General features: G+C 47.9%; 2 protein-coding genes across 2 annotated transcripts in view; one reads left to right on the top strand and one right to left on the bottom strand.

Moving 5' to 3' along the window:
- RND3 (Rho family GTPase 3) overlaps positions 1-3,549 on the bottom strand; it is a 17,038-nt gene extending 13,489 nt beyond the window's left edge. Inside the window, exon 1 of the mRNA XM_019617416.2 lies at positions 3,501-3,549. Within this exon, the coding sequence (XP_019472961.1) occupies positions 3,501-3,549 (49 nt within the window). The remainder of the gene's footprint in view (positions 1-3,500) is intronic.
- Positions 3,550-5,291: 1,742 nt separating this feature from the next.
- Positions 5,292-10,526, top strand: LYPD6 (LY6/PLAUR domain containing 6). The gene is made up of 4 exons (XM_003207763.4): positions 5,292-5,759; positions 7,286-7,384; positions 8,877-9,007; positions 9,604-10,526. The coding sequence occupies exons 1-4, from the start codon at positions 5,642-5,644 to the stop codon at positions 9,763-9,765; spliced, it is 510 nt and encodes a 169-aa protein (XP_003207811.1). The 5' UTR covers positions 5,292-5,641; the 3' UTR covers positions 9,766-10,526.
- The last annotated feature ends 6,951 nt before the right edge of the window (positions 10,527-17,477 follow it).

Genomic DNA, 17,477 nt, shown 5'->3' on the forward strand with positions numbered 1-17,477 from the left:
TTTAATGCAACTAATTAAGGAAATTTGTGCAAGGGAAGATTTCCTACAATGTCTGTTATGGTCTCTGTAGAGCAATGGGGTAACAGTGCTAATAACAAAACAGGGTGAGAGGAAGGTTGTATTTATTTGGGTGCACCAATTGGGCTTTGGATGCCCCCTCTAGCTTGGCTCAGTGGGGATGAGCTTTTTCTCTCGATAGAAAAATGAGCATGGGAAGTTTATTCTAAAGGACAATTGAATGAGGCCCAGCTTGTTGTGTACTAAACTTTATGTGGATGCTTGCAGCATAGGGCTGGAAATAGCCCGCTTCCAATTATTTCCAGTTGCCTTGAGGGCTGACTGCACTTGTCAGCACCTCCTCCTCTGCAGCCCAGTTTTGGACACGCTTTGGGAACGAGCAAAAGCGTTGGGTGCCCGGTCTGTGTTTGTGCTGTGCCAAAACCCACTTGTGGGTCAGGAGCCAAAGAGTGGCGTGAACTCTGGGTGAACTGTGTGGCCCAGAGCTCTGCTGCGTGCTGGTCGTTAGCTGCTGCAGAACTACGCTGGGTTGTTTTGCAGAAGGATACGGCACAGCCGCACGGATGGGCAAAGCCAGTGCCTTCATTCATACCTCGCCCATTGTGAAAAGTAGAAACGGGCTGGCGTTTCTTGCGCTGGTTTTGGTGAAAAAGCCTTTCCGTGGGGGGAAAGCTTGAGCTCTGAGTGAGTTCGTAACGAAAAGAAAAAATGCCTTCATCCCCCAACAGCGGGTTTTCAGGGTGGATCTCTCAGCCCTCCATCCCGGCGCTGGGTGGATGCTGGGCAGCCCGCGGTTTGGTGCCTAATCTAGCATGTCAAATGTGCGAGGTGATGTACGAGAAGAACTGTCACAACTGGCTCTGAAGATCTGAGGGCGGAGGCAGGAGCAGAGAGAGGACACAATGGTGCAGATTGATGTATGGTTTTATTAAGGCACAGTTTGCTGCACGAAGGCAGACATTGCGGCTCGCTCTTTAACGGTAACGTCTCCTGTGCTGTTAATACTGCGCCAATCTGTGTGTCCTCGGAGAGCAAGAGAAGTTTCTTATTGTTGGTGCAAGACCGGTGCACCCAACCCTGCTGGAGAGAGTTAAAAATAAGCATCTTTCCTTTGAAGATGCTCTTTTTTCCCAATTAGATTTCGGGATGTCACTAAGCTGTTTTTTTAATTCTGCCCGAGCACGCTCTGTTAATTGGGCAGAACTCACTCCGTTGATCAGCAGGTCCTGGTGCTTGCTGCTTTGCTCTCTCCCCAATTACTCCGTGTAACCGTCTCCTCTCGCCGCCAGACCTGAAATCTGCCCATCCCAAACGGACGGGTTTGTCTCAGACCTGTTTTCCACCAAACCCTCCCAGCTGCTCTCACGCAGGTTTCTGCAACCTGAATTTTCCATTGCCGGAGCACAAACAAACTGCTCTGTGAGTCGATCCGGGACTGGCCTTGGGCAAAGCAATGGTTCCTTTGATCTGGTAAAAACACAGATTTTGTGCCGACATCCTGCTCGGTCCCTGCACTGTCCCACTTCTCCACGTTTAATACAAACGTAAGCTAAGAGCCCAGAGGGGTGAGCTGCTCCTCCAAATACTCTTCTGTAGATGTGTTCACCCAGTGCCTGAACTGGGAACCTGAGTTGGGAGGAGTTCTGTGTCCAGGCTGCAGATCAGTCCTTACAGTTATCTCATGGGGCTTTGGGTTTCCCCCTTACAATTTCATGACTTGCATTTTGCAGGTGTATAAGAGTCTTTGGGCTTCTCTTGTTTCTATTGTGCTTCATTAGGCGTAACCTTCAGAAAATGCCTTAATATTTTAAATTCTCCTGATTGCTGCTATTTCACTTCTCTCTTCATTTATTTGGGTGTTTTTTGTTGCCAAGATGCTGAAATTTCCATTCCCCTATCCCTGTGCTCCCACTCGCTCTTTTTTTTTTTTTTTTTTTTTTACCTTGAAATGTAAACAGGAAGGACATGGCTGGTGTGATCCCAATGGCCGCTGCCATACAGAAATTCGCCCCGTTTGCCCGTCTGGAGCAGATTAGGGGGCTGGGGCCTTTCTGAACCCAGTGCATGGTCCAGCCAGGCAGCAGCCCGGACAGGAGCCCTCGCAGCCACCCCAACGAATATAGCATTTATTTAGGAGAGAATTAACCAGTCTAACCCTGCCCCCCACTTTCCAGAGGGGCCCGGCTGCTGGGTCTCGCTGGATGGTTGTTTTTTTTCCTTTTTGCTTCTTTATTAGCTGGAAAATCCCAGGATCTCTGTGCTCATGCATGGTTTCCTTCCCTCCGTCCGCGTGGAGCCGGGCTGTCTGGGTGCCACGCATTGAGGTCAGCCCCATGCACCGGCCCCAGGAGCAGTGAGGTCGCCCACCGGAATTCCCAAATTAGGACAGATCCGTTGGGTTTGGGGTGCCCCTCTGCCATGCAAAAACCTGCAGGTTAAATCTCACATTGATTTACCATTCCTGTCCATCTTTCTGCCAGTTCACAATTGTCCGAAGTCGCAGGCTTGGATGTTGCGTTGGATAAAATATAAATTAGTTGTGAGTGGTGGAGGGAAATGGGAATGAATTGCATCTCACCAGGAACTTCTCAGCTCAGTCTGACAGATTTTAATTTCCATATATTGTAATTTCTCTGATGAATATTATGACCTGCCTGAATTTTAAGCTTTTTTCAGTCAAATACTGATTATCTGAAACATACATTTAAAACACAGCTAAGTCAGCTTTCTTCCTTGAATCTGAACTAGCATCAGGGGATGCACAAATATAAGTGAAGTTTCATAACGTCTCATTAAAACAACTGTTTGTAGAGGTCCAGAAACTTCAGCCTCCCGTTGGTCACAATTAAGGTACAGGCAATGAGGGTCACCTGATGAAAATATCTCGGTTTTGCACCTTTAGTTAAAGATTGGGTTGGATGGGAGGGAAGAGGGTAGGAGGGAACATATTGTACCCTCTGCACTGCCCCAGGATGCGGGCTTTTAGCTCAATGAACTCCAGGCTTTGTAATTAGCAGCAAGGAGATTAGAATGACCACGTTTCTGGGAGTAATTTGAGCACTAATTGTGTTTGATTGTTTAATTACTCTTGCTTGCTGGGATTGGGGAGAGCCAGTGAACCCTTGACAAGAGCTCCTGCGGGTTCTGTAGATGGAAGCTGTGCGCATCCCGGATGGAGCATGGCACATTTGGCCATTCCCTCAGTCTTAGCCTAAGGTGCTGGCGCTGACTTGTGCTGGTGGGCAGACAGCAGCAGTAATTTTCATCCACGTTTGTCTTCAGACAGTGATAACATTGCACAGATAAGAAGATTGGGGGTCAGTTTGTGAAGCTGTAGAGAGATACAAATTAATGCATGTGTTGTAGTTTCGGTAGTGGAAACTCTTCCATTGTTAATGTGCACAAGGAGCAATTGCTTGTGTTGCATCCAGGATCAGATCTTGCTGCACTGCACTGCTTGTAGTTCCTTTGACTTTGCTTACCCCTGGTGCCCATCACCTCAGCATGGCGCACGTTGGTACCACTGGCCATGCACATGTACCACATGCAGTGTGCTTTCTGCAGTCTCTCACAGATGTTGCTGCCTTGACACGCTGTGCTTTGTACTCCAGAGCTGATGCATCCTGCTGAGGAGAGGGAGCTTTCACTTGTTCTGCTTTTTATTTTTCTGGCAGCAGAAATATTGCCTTAGGGCACTGCGAAGCAGGATCTTACAAGTGAAGGATAAGACAGCTGTAACATAAGAGAAATGTAAGATAAGAGAAATTTGAAGATGGGGCCTGGAGAGCAAGGAGGGGATGGTTGCAGGAAGACGTGGTTTAGTGGGTATTGTGGTGATGGGCTGTGGTTGGACTAGATGATCACAGAACCATTAAGGCTGGAGAAAATCTATAGGACTCCCACTTCCCCCCCCCATGCCCACTGCCCACATCCCTCAGTGCCACATCCCCACAGCTCTGGGACACCCCCAGGAATGGTGAGTCCCCACTCCCTGGGCAGCTGTGCCACTGCCTGACTGCTCTTTGGAGAAGGAATGCTTCCTCATTCCCACCCTGACCCTCCCCTGGCACAACGTGAGGCCGTCACCTCTTGTCCTATCATTGTCACCTGGGAGCAGAGGCTGCCCCCCCAACCCCCTTTAGGAGTTGTAGGGAGGGATGAGGTCTCTCCTGAGCCTCCTCCGTTCCATACTGAACCACCCCATTCCTTCAGCCTCTTCCCATAAGACTGGTGCTCCAGAACCCACACAGCGTCGTTGCCTATCTCAGGACATACTCCATAGCCTCAATATCTTTCTACATTCTATAATTCCAAGCAGACAAACCCATCCTCACACCAGCTGCCTCCTTCCCCAGCATCTCTCTCCCATAGCCGGGGGAGGCAGTGGGGTGGGAGCCTCCCGTTGTCTGCAGCAGTGGTGTTGGCGAGGCCGATATGTCACTGCCCTAATGGGACCTGACAAGGAGCCTTTGGGCTGCTGCTTGAGGAACTCAGTGGTTAATTTCCACTGCGACGTGTCAGGGCAGAGGGCAGGAAGAAGTAATCGGAAAGGTGCCGGTGAAGCTGGAAAGATTGAGTTAACTGGGGCTTCTGTGTCAGTGCCTCGGACCTTTGGTAAACAGACTGTATGATCTAAATACCATGCGACTAATCCCCCAAACTGCAATTCAGGATAGTGTAATTTGGAGGGGAGGAAGAGGGTAACGGTGAATTGGTGCTGCAGGTTTTAAGTCACGTCCACGGTGACCCATATATGTCTCCCTTAAAAGAAAAAAAGAAAAAAAAGCAATTACTTGTTATTTGTCTGTGAGTATAAACTCATCCTCATCCTTTTTGCTTTCATGTGGCTGGGAGAGGCTTGTTTTATTTCTGTTGTTTCTAATGATTATTTCATTTTCCCCTGGCTGATGCACACCTGTGGACTGAACCCAGTGGAAACTGGCATTTCCTCCTCTGTGATGTTAAAATAACAGTGGTTCAGGCACCACGCTGTGCGTTATCTGTTTCCCTCTGTATTTTTATGGATTTCACAGTGTTTTAATAGAAGAGCTGTTTCCAGATAAGAGCAAAGCATGAAAGGCCCCGAGTTGCCATTGCAGTGCTGGTCGCAGGTGGGTGCTGAACAAAATGCAAAAGTTCCCCTGCCAAACAAAGGTTTGGGGATAGCAGCAGAAGGTTTTGCATCATATCCATTGGACAACCTCTCCAGAATAACTGATTTATTAAATAACATTACATCATTATAGAACAAAAAACATCCCTTGGGCTCTCCCCAGACCTACTATTTATTGGCTGGGGTGTTTGGGCAGCTCCTTTTATCCAGACTGGGAAGCAGAGCTAAAGTGACCCCTGAATGGCTGGAGTTGGAGGCACCTCGGGGTCCATCTGGTCCAAGCCCTGCTCAAGCCGGGCCACCTACTGCAGGCTGCCCATGTCTGTAAGGCTCCCGAGTGTCTCCATGGAAGATGTCCCCGCTGCCTAGTTGGGACCAGGGGGTTTGGCGAGGTGAGCTGCATCCACAACGTGTACTCTGCTCACTTCTTTGTTTTTGCCATCCTTAGGTGAGCTTTCCATCTGCTGCTGTGCTCCCAGGGCCACCGCATGAGCACGGCCGTGGTGGGTGATGGCCTCGCAGCCCAGGCTGGCCCACGTCCTGCTGCTGGGCCTCGTGGCAGGCTGGCTGAGGGCTGCACAGCCCCGCGACTTCACGGTGAAGGACATCGTCTACCTCCACCCCTCCAGTAAGCACTGCCTGCAGGGTGAAACCAGACCGTGGCTTCCAGGGGGGATTGATGGGCAGGGGCATGGGGGTTGCTCTACTTTTTCCTTCAAGGGCTTCTGGCCTCTGTGACCAAGCAGTTTGCTCAAGCATGTCAATAGTTGTGAGTGTGGGTGAAATAGGACCACGTGTATCTCTGGTATAAATCATTCCCGACTTACTTACTAAGGAAGGGATGCCATTTGGAGGGACGTGGACAGGCCTAAGAGGATGCCCCATGTGAACCTCATGGGATGGGGCCCCGGGCTGCCTCATCTGCTGGGACATGTCCCTGCCCATGGCAGGGGGTTGGAGCTGGATGGGCTGTAAGTTCCTTTCCAACCCAAACCACTCCATGATTATTACAGGAAGTGCCTGAAATAATGATGTAGTGGGGTTATGTGTCTTCAGAGCTTCCATGGACTGTGCTTTTAATAGCTGGTTGGTTTTATCATGTACAAGTTTTAATTTAATTGTACAGGATTGCTTGTAGAGCTGTGCCTGCCATCTGCTCCCAAAGAAAACTTGTCTTTTCAGAATTCAGCTGAATTCTGTGCAGGCAAGATGAAATTCCAATACAATTACACCTGTAAGCAGGACCTGCTAGCTGCCCAGGGCAAGACATGAGTATCATCAGTAGTGTGCTGTTGTCCCACCCCAGGCTGTTCCTTTAGTGCTGTGTCAGCCCCACCGGAGATGCTCGCAGTGCCTTGATGGTGCTTACCCTGAGTGGCTGGGCAATGGAGGACAGCTGACAAGCAGCAGGTCCCTCCTGCATGGCAAAGGCCACCTCCTGTACCCAAATGGGGCCTGGCTCTCACCTTCCAGGGCTGGGTGAGGAGCAAGATGTATCTCACGAAGCTGCAGAGATTCAGCTTGCTTGGCCCCATGGAGATAAAGGTGACCCGGTCACCATTTGGCTTCTGAGACGGTGGCAGCACCTTGAAGACGTATTGAATGTGCTACAGAAGTCCTGCCAGGAGACCACTTAGGAAGCTGTGCTCTTCGTTTGGCGAGATAAACGAGGATGGAGGCTGCTGTTAATGACTGGAGGTTCAGCAGATTGATTTTTCTTTCCTTTGGGGACATCAGCCTGCCTTCAACAGTGGCCATTTATTTTTTTGGTGGGACAGCGTCCAGAAGTACTTAATCCATCTGATATTTCGTTATCAACCCTGGTAAAGTAACAGTAGTGGATGTGAGCTCTGATTCCAAGAGAACAAGCACTCCTTGCTTGCATTAGTGCCCTCTGAAGTGGGTAGTAGGCAATTTTCCTGGGAAAACACAGCTGAACAGAGCCCTTATTGCAGATGAATGAGCCCTCTTGGTGCTGGTAGCAGGGTTCTTACAAAGCAGGACTAATCCTGATGGAGCTGGCAGCTATGGTTGTAATAAGATATGTCAAAAAAAGAAAAAAAAAAAAAGAATACGTTGCCATGTGCCTTTGAAAAGTACAGCAGAAGAGGATCCATCGGGTCATTTTAACTGAATACAGTTTGTTCCTTCCAGCCACGCCATTTCCTCACGGATTTAAATGTTTCACCTGCGAAAGGGCAGCAGATAATTACGAATGCAACCGCTGGGCTCCAGATGTCTATTGTCCTAGAGGTAAGCAGCCACACAGCAGTGTCCCACTTCACCCTTCCTTGCTACACCTGCTCAGTGGTCAAACTGCAGGGACAGCACTGAGCTGCTGTGCTTCCAGCACACCAAAATGCCAGCGGTTGTGAGCCTCTGCCACACGAAGGATGTGTAAGTGATACAAATAATCCCTTAAGCTTTTCTGTCCCTTTGCAGTTTAGGACTTCCATCTATTCCCCATAATCCTCCAGCTCACTTGGTCCCTAGGTGTGTCCTGGAGCTGTGGGGATGTGGCACTGAGGGATGTGGGCAGTGGGCATGGTGGAATGGATTGGAGTGGGGCTCGGAGATCCTAGAGGTCTTTTCCAACCTTAATGAATCTATAGTTCTATTATATGGTACCTGGGCCTTGCTCTGTTCACTTCCCCTCCCTTCTGGCTTTGGTGACACTCCTAAAGGGAGCCCAAACTGCTGTTTTTCGGATGGCATCAAAATCTTTGCATTATTTTGGGTTCATAATGCTCACCAGCCTGTAGATGGTGACAACTCAGGGTGTTGGGTACCAGCCATCAGAAATCACAGAATGGCCTGGGTTGCAAGGGAGCACAGTGCTCATCCAGTTCCAACCCCCTGCTGTGTGCAGGTCACCAACCAGCAGCCCAGGCTGCCCAGAGCCACATCCAGCCTGGCCTTGACTGCCTGCAGGGATGGGGCATCCACAGCCTCCTTGGGCAACCTGTTCCAGTGCCTCACCACCCTCTGGGTAAAAAACTTCCTCCTAATATCCAACCTAAACCTCCCCTGTCTCAGTTAAGAGACATTGAGGTTGTCCCATCCACTGATGGAGCCTGTTCATGAGCAGGGCACGTGGGCAGTGTCACAGGTGGGAGCCATGTGGGGATGCTGCTGGCTTGTTCCAGTGCTTTCCATAAGCTCAGCACTGCTGCTCTGCAGCTATCTGGCACTGTCCTGGTCTCCTGTAGGATATTACGAGTGTCCTCACAAAAATATTTATCTTGGAAGGAAAAGACATTAATGTGAATTCCAGACTAACCAGCTGTGCTTGCAGCCTGTCAGGGAGCACTATCTGCTTGAGAATTTATTTGCTTTGAGAGCTCAAATCTGTTCAACATCAACAATAATAAAAAAGATCAGGCTGGTTGGCATGGGATGAGACCAATGTTCCTGGACACTCCCTGTTTAGACAGCAGTAGGTGGTATTTTATGCAGTTAATGACAGCATTACCAGCATGTGGAGCCTGCAGCTGGCTGTGGAAGGAGATAGTTGTGGCCCCGGTGTTTGCAATTAGTAATAACCATCAGAGCCAACCTGGCTGATAACTGCCGACCTGGAGAGAGGTCTTAATGCTTGGACATGGCAGCTCATCCCATTGTACGGTAATGGATTCTGATGTATTCTCTTTTTTTGAAGTGCAAGGTTTCTCCCTTGTTTCTTCTTGCTTGTACACCAGCACAAGCCTTGGCTTTGTCGAGTGAACACATTTTCCTTTCCTTCTAGGTACGAGGTACTGCTTCAGCCAACACATGATGAGAGTTACCGGAGAGAGTGTGTCCGTCACCAAGCGCTGCGTGCCCCTGGAGGACTGTCTGTCAACTGGATGCACATATGTGAAGCACGAGGAGTACAAGGTGAGGACCACGGTTGCTTCTTTGTATGGAGCCAGGCAGGGCTGTGCCTGCAGCATGGTAGCTGGTACACACCGAACATTTCGTGGTTCCTTCCTGAGATGTGCAGAGAGCCCCAGAGCCACGGCAGCAGAGTGTTTGGGTCTGAAAAATGGGATGGGTCTATGCATAAATATGTTTCCTGAAGGCTGGTGCTCAGCCTTGCTGCAATGGGTCAAAACCAACATGCAACTTGCAGTCCGTCCAGCAACAATTCCATAGGAATAGATGCTGATTTCTTTGAGTTTTGGTCCTCCGTCAGCCAAACATCATTACTTGATCCATCAGCTGACTCTTTTGGGAAGGAGAAAAGCAGCCCTTCAGAATGGATGTTCTCCTTGCACTAGGCGATGCATTATTACTGCACAACTGGAAGGGGTTGAGATCACAAAACTGTAGGGGTTGGAAGGGACCTCTAGAGATCATAGAGTCCAAGCCCTACTAAAAAAAAACCACTAGCCATGATGTTGATTTCCAAATGCTGTACTATTTGCCCTCCATCTTTGCTCGGTGGCAGTGATATTTGCCAGGTAACCGAGTTCAGTCCTGCTGTCTTTCAGATCTGCACATCCTGCTGCGAAGGCACCATCTGCAACCTGCCGCTGCCCAGGAATGCAAGTGATGCTGTGTTCACCACCCTGTCCCCTCTCAGCAGCACCCCGGGGCTGTCAGGTCGCGCCGTGCTGACAGCAGTGTGTCTCCTGCTGGGGCTCATGGCATAGACCACGATCTGGCCCCACACGTGTGCTCAGGCAGGACCCGCACTTCAGAACTGTATCTGAAAACTGACTCTTCTTGTTATCTGGTGATACTGGAGATGGATTCAAAGAGGACTAAAACCCACTTTTTTTTTTTTTTGTTTGCTGGTTTTGGAAGAAATTCATGCAAGATGTACCCAGATTTTGGGCTTAGACTTTTCTTAATGTCTATCTTGTCTCCATGATTTTTCTTATTTAGAAGTACCAAATCACTGCCACCTCCTTTTACCATCACTCACTCATTCTGAATGTCCTCGTTGGCATCGTTTGTTGTTAAGATCATTTGTCACAGCAGTCACCCCAGTGTCCTGCTTGCCTGGTCTGGGAAAACACATTGAATAACACACAGGATAAGCAACAAAGATAAGTTGGATATTAGGAAACATTTCTTTCCCAAAGAGCAGCGAGGCAGTGGCACAGCTGCCCAGGGAGTGAGGGGTCACCATTCTTGGGGGTGTCCCAGAGCTGTGGGATGTGGCACTGAGGGATGTGGGCAGTGGGCAGTGGGGGGGTTGGGATCCTCAAGAGCTTTCTGTGGTTCTTGGTTTGGTTGGGCACCATGTATGCAATATTTATTTTTGTATATTGAGTAGGCTCTAAAGCATTTAAAAGGTTCTTAATGCTAATATTGCTGGGGAAAAAAGAAAGAAGTGGTTTTGCAAGTGGGTAAGCCTGTAGTATATAAATTATCATAAGAGTATGTATATTTGTGTGTGTATATATATACGTGTGTGTATACATATATGTATACACACACGTATATATATACACACACACTTTATATATATATATAAAAATAATATTTTGTGTCACTGTTGAAAGCCTAATCTAATTTTTTTTTTTTTTTTTAAGCTCAGCTATATAAACAGGGAGTCCGTGGTCTTGCTTTAAAGCTTAGCAGAACTTTATTATTTTGTTTTTTAATTTTGAAAAGTTTTTACAAACATCCTGAATTGTTCTTTTCTGAACTAATGGTGGCCAGCCATACTCCAAGGCGCTTTACCAACTTACAGCTTACTATCTGCCATGTTTTTTTGGGGTGAGGTACAGCATAAAGTGTGGACAGAGGGAGAAAACGCTGCACTCCAGTGCTGTGTGCAGCCCTTTGGAGCTGTGCTACCTGCTGAAGTGCTGTTCCTGGAGGAGAATGGAGAGCAGCACTCACACTTTGGGTCTGAAAGCACACTGGATGCCTTGGTACCTCTTGATGTGAGGGTTTTGGTGGTGTTTTTATTTTTAATTAATTTACCTATGTGTTTCCTGGTCAAAATTGTGCATTGAGCACCTTGTCTTTCCCTTTCTGCCTTTTCATACAGCACTATTGAGGACAGGTTAGCAGCTGACACTCAAAGCCTCGCATTTGGAGGCCCTTTTGGTTCTCCTGTGACTTGCTCACAGTTCTCTACAATTAAGGGGTAGATGCAATCTGCTGCTTTATGCAAGCTCAACCTACCTGGCCACCCCAGGACCCAACCAGCTGTGTTCTCAATGCCATTCCTCCCACAGAGCCAGCTGCAAAGAGGAAGAAAGAGGAGGGGAGGGGGATACCGTTATGCCTGGGAGTGTTCCAGAACCACAGCAAGGTGGCACTGAGGGACACAGGCAGTAGCAGGGTAGGAGTGGTTGTGTTTGGTGATCTTAGAGGACTTTTCCTACCTTAATGAATTTGTGATTCTGTCATTCTATGCAGCTTGCTGTTGTCCCCCCATCCCTGGAGGCGTTCAATGGCAGGTTGGATGGGACCCTAGGCAGCCTAGTCTGGGATTAAGTGTGGAGGTTGGTGGCCCTGCCTGTGGCAGGGGGCTGGAAATTCACTACCCTTAAGGTCCCTTCTGTGATTCTGTGTGATCCTGCTTTTAACAGAAAAACACTTTAACCCAATTCACTCACCTAGCCCTGTGTGCTACACTAATTCCTCCTGCAGTCAGAGGAGGAAAAAGTGGCCTTGCTCCTTTGCTGAGACAGGGTGAACTGCAGCAGCTCAGACCCGTGACAGAGTGGGGACAGGCTATGGGCCATGGAGAAGAAGCTGAGACGCTGCACGTGAATCGGCCTCTGCTCTCTCCTCATGGGTCTCTTTGGGCATATAATGCTGAGCTGCACCATATTTATTTTGAGGCTGGGAGATGCCTTTTAAATGCCTAATTTTTTAACTATTGTAAATGATGTACAGTTAAATAATAAATGTTTTAATCATACAGGTGATGTGTCAGATAAGTTTACTATCAGAGAACTGCTGCCTGCTGCCCTGTGTCCCTGCTTCCTTCCCACAGTGGGGTTGGAGCAGCTGCCCTGCCACTGCTGGGCCCCTATTTGTGACCCTGGCTCCTCTTTTTCCTCTCTAAGAGCTGTGAGTGTTCTGTGACTCTGCTCTCAGCTCGTGTAGCCCCAGTGCGTTCTGCTGGTTCTCATGCAGTTATTTGCGCTCCTGCAGCCAACGCTTAGTGGGATGCAAACAGCTTCAGACACAAAGACTGAATGTGGTATTGTGGAGCTCAAAGCTTCAAGTTATTAAAAAGATAGCCCAGTAGCTCTTACTCAGCTGAATAAACACAATTTAAAGTAGTGCTTTTAATGGCAGCACATGGGCTCATCCTTCCTGCATCCCCCCTCCTTCTAGGCCCTCCCCAGCCCTTCTGAATATGCTTTTTACAGTTTGGTTTTCAATGGCCCTGGGGTTTAGCTCTCCTCCTATGACAGCAAACACTACTTGTTGTTCTCACCTCTCTACCCACGAACAAAAACATGTTTTCCTCACGCTGGGTTCGGTTTGACACAGCAGCTCTCTGGCCCACGTTGGATGGAACTTGGAACCCATTCAGGCAGGATGTGCTCATCCATACAAGCATCCTGCTGGCACTGGCTACAGGCTTGTGCTTCCTTGCCCAAATACAGCCCTGGTGGGCTACAACATGCCCAGTGCCATGGAAGACAGCCCAGTGCTGCCAACACATGCTCCCCTGCTGCCCTTCCCATCCCAGGCCCCTTCTCCACCTCCACTCACAACCAGCACAGGCACACGCAAACCAGTTGGAGATATTAGTGGCAGTTTAAAAAGCTGGTAACTCATACGACCTGAAATAGAAGATCATGGGAACAGCAATGCTGAAAGCAACATCGGTTCAGAATCAGAGTGTTTTGTTTTTTTTTCTTCCCCTTTTTATTTTTTAAGAACCAACTCTGAATCAACTCCAAGCACACCTCACAGGGTTACACTTATTTCCAGCTGCACATCAAAATTGGCTTCCAAGCAATTATCATTTCTTCTTACTAATACGAACATCATTAGGTCACTCGACAGGCTCTTGTACCACTTATTGCCATTTCAGGGTGTGATTCCCCTTGACATTAATCCCTAAGTCAGTCAGTCCACACAACTCCTCCTTAGTCAACCACAATCAGACACTGATTTCCCAGACTGATCCGAAAACTTCACTCATTTAGGCATTGACTTTTCAACAATTTTGTTTCCAAACACTTTTTACCAGCCTCTGCTTCGCCTCTGTGGGATGCCTGCATGTCACTTTCAGACCTGAACCCAAGGCCTGACTGCACTCAGAAGGGTTTCCATGGCTTCAATGGGTTGTAAACCTCAATTGCTGAAGGCCCTCCTTAACAATCTCCCTGCCTGACAAAGCAGTGGCACTGACAAGCTGACTATGAGGGCTGCCATTACTCCTTCAGATAAACACTTCCCAGTGGTGCTGTTTTCCTGTTCTTCTAGAGGCTGATCTCTGGGTCTCTGCCACACGACCACAGAGCAATTAAGGCTGGAGAAGACCTCCAGGATCCTCGAGCCCAACCCCAGCCCCATCCCCTCCATGCCCGGTGCCCACATCCCTCAGTTCCACCTTCCTGTGGTTCTGGAACACCCCCAGGTATGATGACCTCACCACTTCCCAGGCAGCCTGTGCACCATTGCTGACAAAAGCCAGGATGCTGTTGTCCTGGCCACACTGATGGCTCACAGCAGCTGTGGACCTACACTCTCAGATCCCTTTTTCAGTTTGTGCAGCTTTCCAGCCACTCAGCCCCAACCACTGTACATCCTTAGTTGTAAGAGATCCATAAAGATCACAGAGTCCAACTTCTGGCTCTACCACTCTGGTTCAAACCTGAATTTTATCAATATCTGGGTCCCAGCAGCATGCTTGCAGCTGAGGACACCCTCTGCATGCAGCTGGGGCCTGACTGACCCCTGCAGCCCCCCCAGGCCAGGTCTGCTCTTTAAATGGTCACGTTGCACCTGATCTTAAAATAACAAATCCTCCCCATGCAGCTTAACATGGATATCCTCATTATAGAGCAATGCAGCATTGATCACAGCCTGAAGAGCTTTACTGAAACAATCCCACATTGATTAGAAGGCACAGCTCCCCAAAATCCCCAGCCCCAGAAGAAGTTTGTGTTTCCAAAAGCTCCCCAGCCTGGCAGGCACAGCACTTCTCTTGGAGGCGATTACTTTCCAGCTGAAGCATAACACCCAGCTGCATGAAATTTCAGTCTCATAATCCTTTTAGCTCTCCCTCACCAGAGCCTGCACTGATCAGAGCTTTGTGTTTGTGCAGCTCCTGAAATAGCAGCCTGAAACTTGCTGGAACACACTCAGAGCAAAATGGCATTGCTAAGGGAAAATGCTGCTATTTCAGAGGCCCTGCAGCAGCCTGTGGCAGACAACAGCAGTTTGCAACTCTAATTACTGGGGGCTTTGTATGGGTGTCAGGTGTGCACAGGGGTAGGGGGCTCCCCACAGGCCAACAGGCCCCACTGTGGATGGGTGAGCATCAACACCACAGGGTGAAGGGAGACATGCTGCCAACACAGCATGCTAGCTCCATCAGCTTCATCGGGGAAATACTTCTGAAAATCCTTCTTTCTCAACAATTACTACATGCAACCACCAATTTTCCAGCATCTGACTTTGTGCTTGCAGAACCTCATGCTGTGCAAAGGTGGGGTGTGCACACTCCCACCCCTCCATCTGCAAATGCCCCTTACAGCACCTGCTACGCATGTAAACACAGAGCTTTTCAAAGAGCAGAGCATGCACGTGGGGTGCACAGAGGTGACCACATTACTACTGAATAAGTACAGGCAGTAGTGAAAAGTTATGGCTCAAACAGCACTTAAATATGTAAGCAGAACAGCTAGCTACATAGCTAGGGATTTTTTTTAATAACTTCTTTAGCATTAAGCAGTAAGCTGAACAGACAGAAAGAATTTAATGAGATGAATCATCCAAAAAAATGCATGAAATCTCATTAGACCACGATGTGAATGATGGTATCTGCAGCACACACAGAACTGCTGTTCCCTGCTGCTCCTGGCACACAGGCTGCACCAGCTGCCCACCCCATCACCACACTCTGCCCTCACACACCAAGGATATGTAACTCCTAGAGGTAAACACAGCAGCCTTGAAAATCAAGTCCAACTTAGCAGTCCCACTCCAAGGTTTAGATTCTACTGAAATTAGAAAATAATTTGGTTTAAGGCATTCTAGCTTCAAGTCTCCTAAGCAGACACCACTCTAGTGGTCCTGGCCTCCCCTGCAATGAACTTCTACAGCAATTTTAATTTATTTTCAGAGCTAAGCATATCTTAGAGAGAACAACTTACCAAGTTTAGAGGTGCACCAACCAACCATCTCAGCAGAGCCAGGAGGAGAGCAGCAGCTCAGAGGAGCTCTGTGCTCTGAGACAGACTGCACTGGGCTGGGCGCAGCGAGCACAGCTGCAGCATGTTGAGCCTATTACCCACCTGTGTTCCCTGATAACCAGTGGGTAAAGGAGACTTTTTTTCTACTCATTACTGCAACATAAAAACTTTTGAGATGTTTTGGGATGTGATCAAGAACAAACTATTCTACATGGCAGCTACCTGGTGAAGGCACATACAGAGCATACATACTCCAAGGTTAGACCCTGTGTGAGAGAACCCACACGTGCCAAAAGCAAACTGTGTCTCTGAAAGATATCTTAGTGGGAGATGTAAGCAGTGCTGCACGCATCCCACAGCGAGGATTTGCTCCTGACAAAGCACTGCCAGATGCTGTTGTTCTCTCAGAAACAAAGAGGACTATAATAGGGCAGGATCCTATGAAAAAGCCAACACACTGCCATTCCTGCAGCTGATACAACTTGTTGCTGTTGTCACTGAGCAGCTGCTGCAACCCTCAGGCACAGGGATGTATGTGCATATGTGCATGTAGCTCCTAGGCACCTTCCAGCTGCACAGAAAGGCTCCTCTGTGCAAGTGACAGCCTGCACAAAAACTGAGACACAAAGCACATGTGCATGGCAACGTGCAACCTTCCCTGGTGCATTCCAGTGCGAGGAGCCGTACCTTTACTTGGTGGAAATTAACTCTGGAAGCTTCAACAAAATGATGCAGAACAGCCAGCCTCCTGTCCCCTGTGGTTAGCAACAACACCCAGGTGCTATCAGTGCAGCAATTAGAGCTCAGGTGCTGCAGATGTCTCTGATTGATGGGGGAAGGTCTTTGGGCAGCAGCAGTTTCAGTAACAGGGTCAGAACTTCAGTAGTTCTCCACTAACTGCAAAATGTAGTTGGCCCAGCTAAAGTTATGCTTTGAGAGGAAAGGTGATCAATTAAAATAAACTGCTGGAATGTCACTCTATATCAGTGTTTTCTTTCTTTTTTTTTTTTAAACCTTTAATTCATTTCCTGGAATATATAATTAATCACTGGAAAATACTGAACAATCTTAACACTCCTTCCTGACACATCAGTTACGTAGTAATACATTTTCTCAGACAAGCTCATGTGCACTCCCAGCAGCCCATCCATGTGCAGGACGCAGCCCATGACGTAATGTTAAATGCTGTGCTAGAAACACTGCAGTGAAAAAAAATAAGTTAAGGCATATGTAGTAAAAACAGCTGTTCGTACAGAACATAAGAAGTTATGCTTTTTGACTTTCCATAAGAAAATCTGGGAAAAATTCCAAAAACACATGAGAACTGTGTGGAAACATCCAAACAGGGCATCTAAAAATAAGCATACATGAGATATTTCCTTTTGGATCAAGTGAGGTACTTCAGTCCTCAGTTTCCTCTCACCAGTTAATTCACATATCTCCTCCATGAGTCAGCTTTTAACATCCCTGCTGCAATGCTAACAAGCCATCTCCAAATGCAAGAGCTGTTATCAGTGCCCACCAAGCGTGAGCTTGGGAGCAAAAGTAGGAATTCATTTAATACACATGATCACCTTTTAAGTGTGAACACTATGGTTTAATCAACTACCTAATTCCTCAAACAGTTCAAAAATAAATAGGATGAATATCTGAGTTACACTGTATTAGAAAATTTCCTCCTTACCTGAATCCATCAGATATTTCAGAAGCTTCAGCTGGGATGTGAAACCTTGAAAACCAATTCCATGCTTTTTAATCAACCAGCAGCCTTCATGTTGCCTTCAGTCCAGCAGGCAGATCTCACAGAGAGCTGCCCTACTGCTGCCTGAGGGGAGAGCTGACTAAAAGAGCACGGTGAGTGTTCTCTGAAGGCTTGTGTTATATAAATCTCTCAAAGTATAAAAATTGTATCATACTTCATTCAGGTTGTTTGAACAAGTGTCAACACACACCACAGAGATCTTCCACTTTTATGCATCTACAAGATTTCTGTAATTAGTTTAGCCTGACTGGGCAGA

The sequence above is a fragment of the Meleagris gallopavo genome, chromosome 7, assembly GCF_000146605.3.
Source record: "Meleagris gallopavo isolate NT-WF06-2002-E0010 breed Aviagen turkey brand Nicholas breeding stock chromosome 7, Turkey_5.1, whole genome shotgun sequence".
Lineage (NCBI taxonomy): Eukaryota > Metazoa > Chordata > Aves > Galliformes > Phasianidae > Meleagris > Meleagris gallopavo.

Bases quoted from the DNA above. Each gene is read 5' to 3' on its own strand.
- LYPD6 (XM_003207763.4), top strand. From the start codon at position 5,642: ATGGCCTCGCAGCCCAGGCTGGCCCACGTCCTGCTGCTGGGCCTCGTG. The intron at 5,760-7,285 runs GTAAGCACTGCC...TGTTCCTTCCAG, and splicing joins CGTCTACCTCCACCCCTCCA to CCACGCCATTTCCTCACGGA. The intron at 7,385-8,876 runs GTAAGCAGCCAC...CTTTCCTTCTAG, and splicing joins AGATGTCTATTGTCCTAGAG to GTACGAGGTACTGCTTCAGC.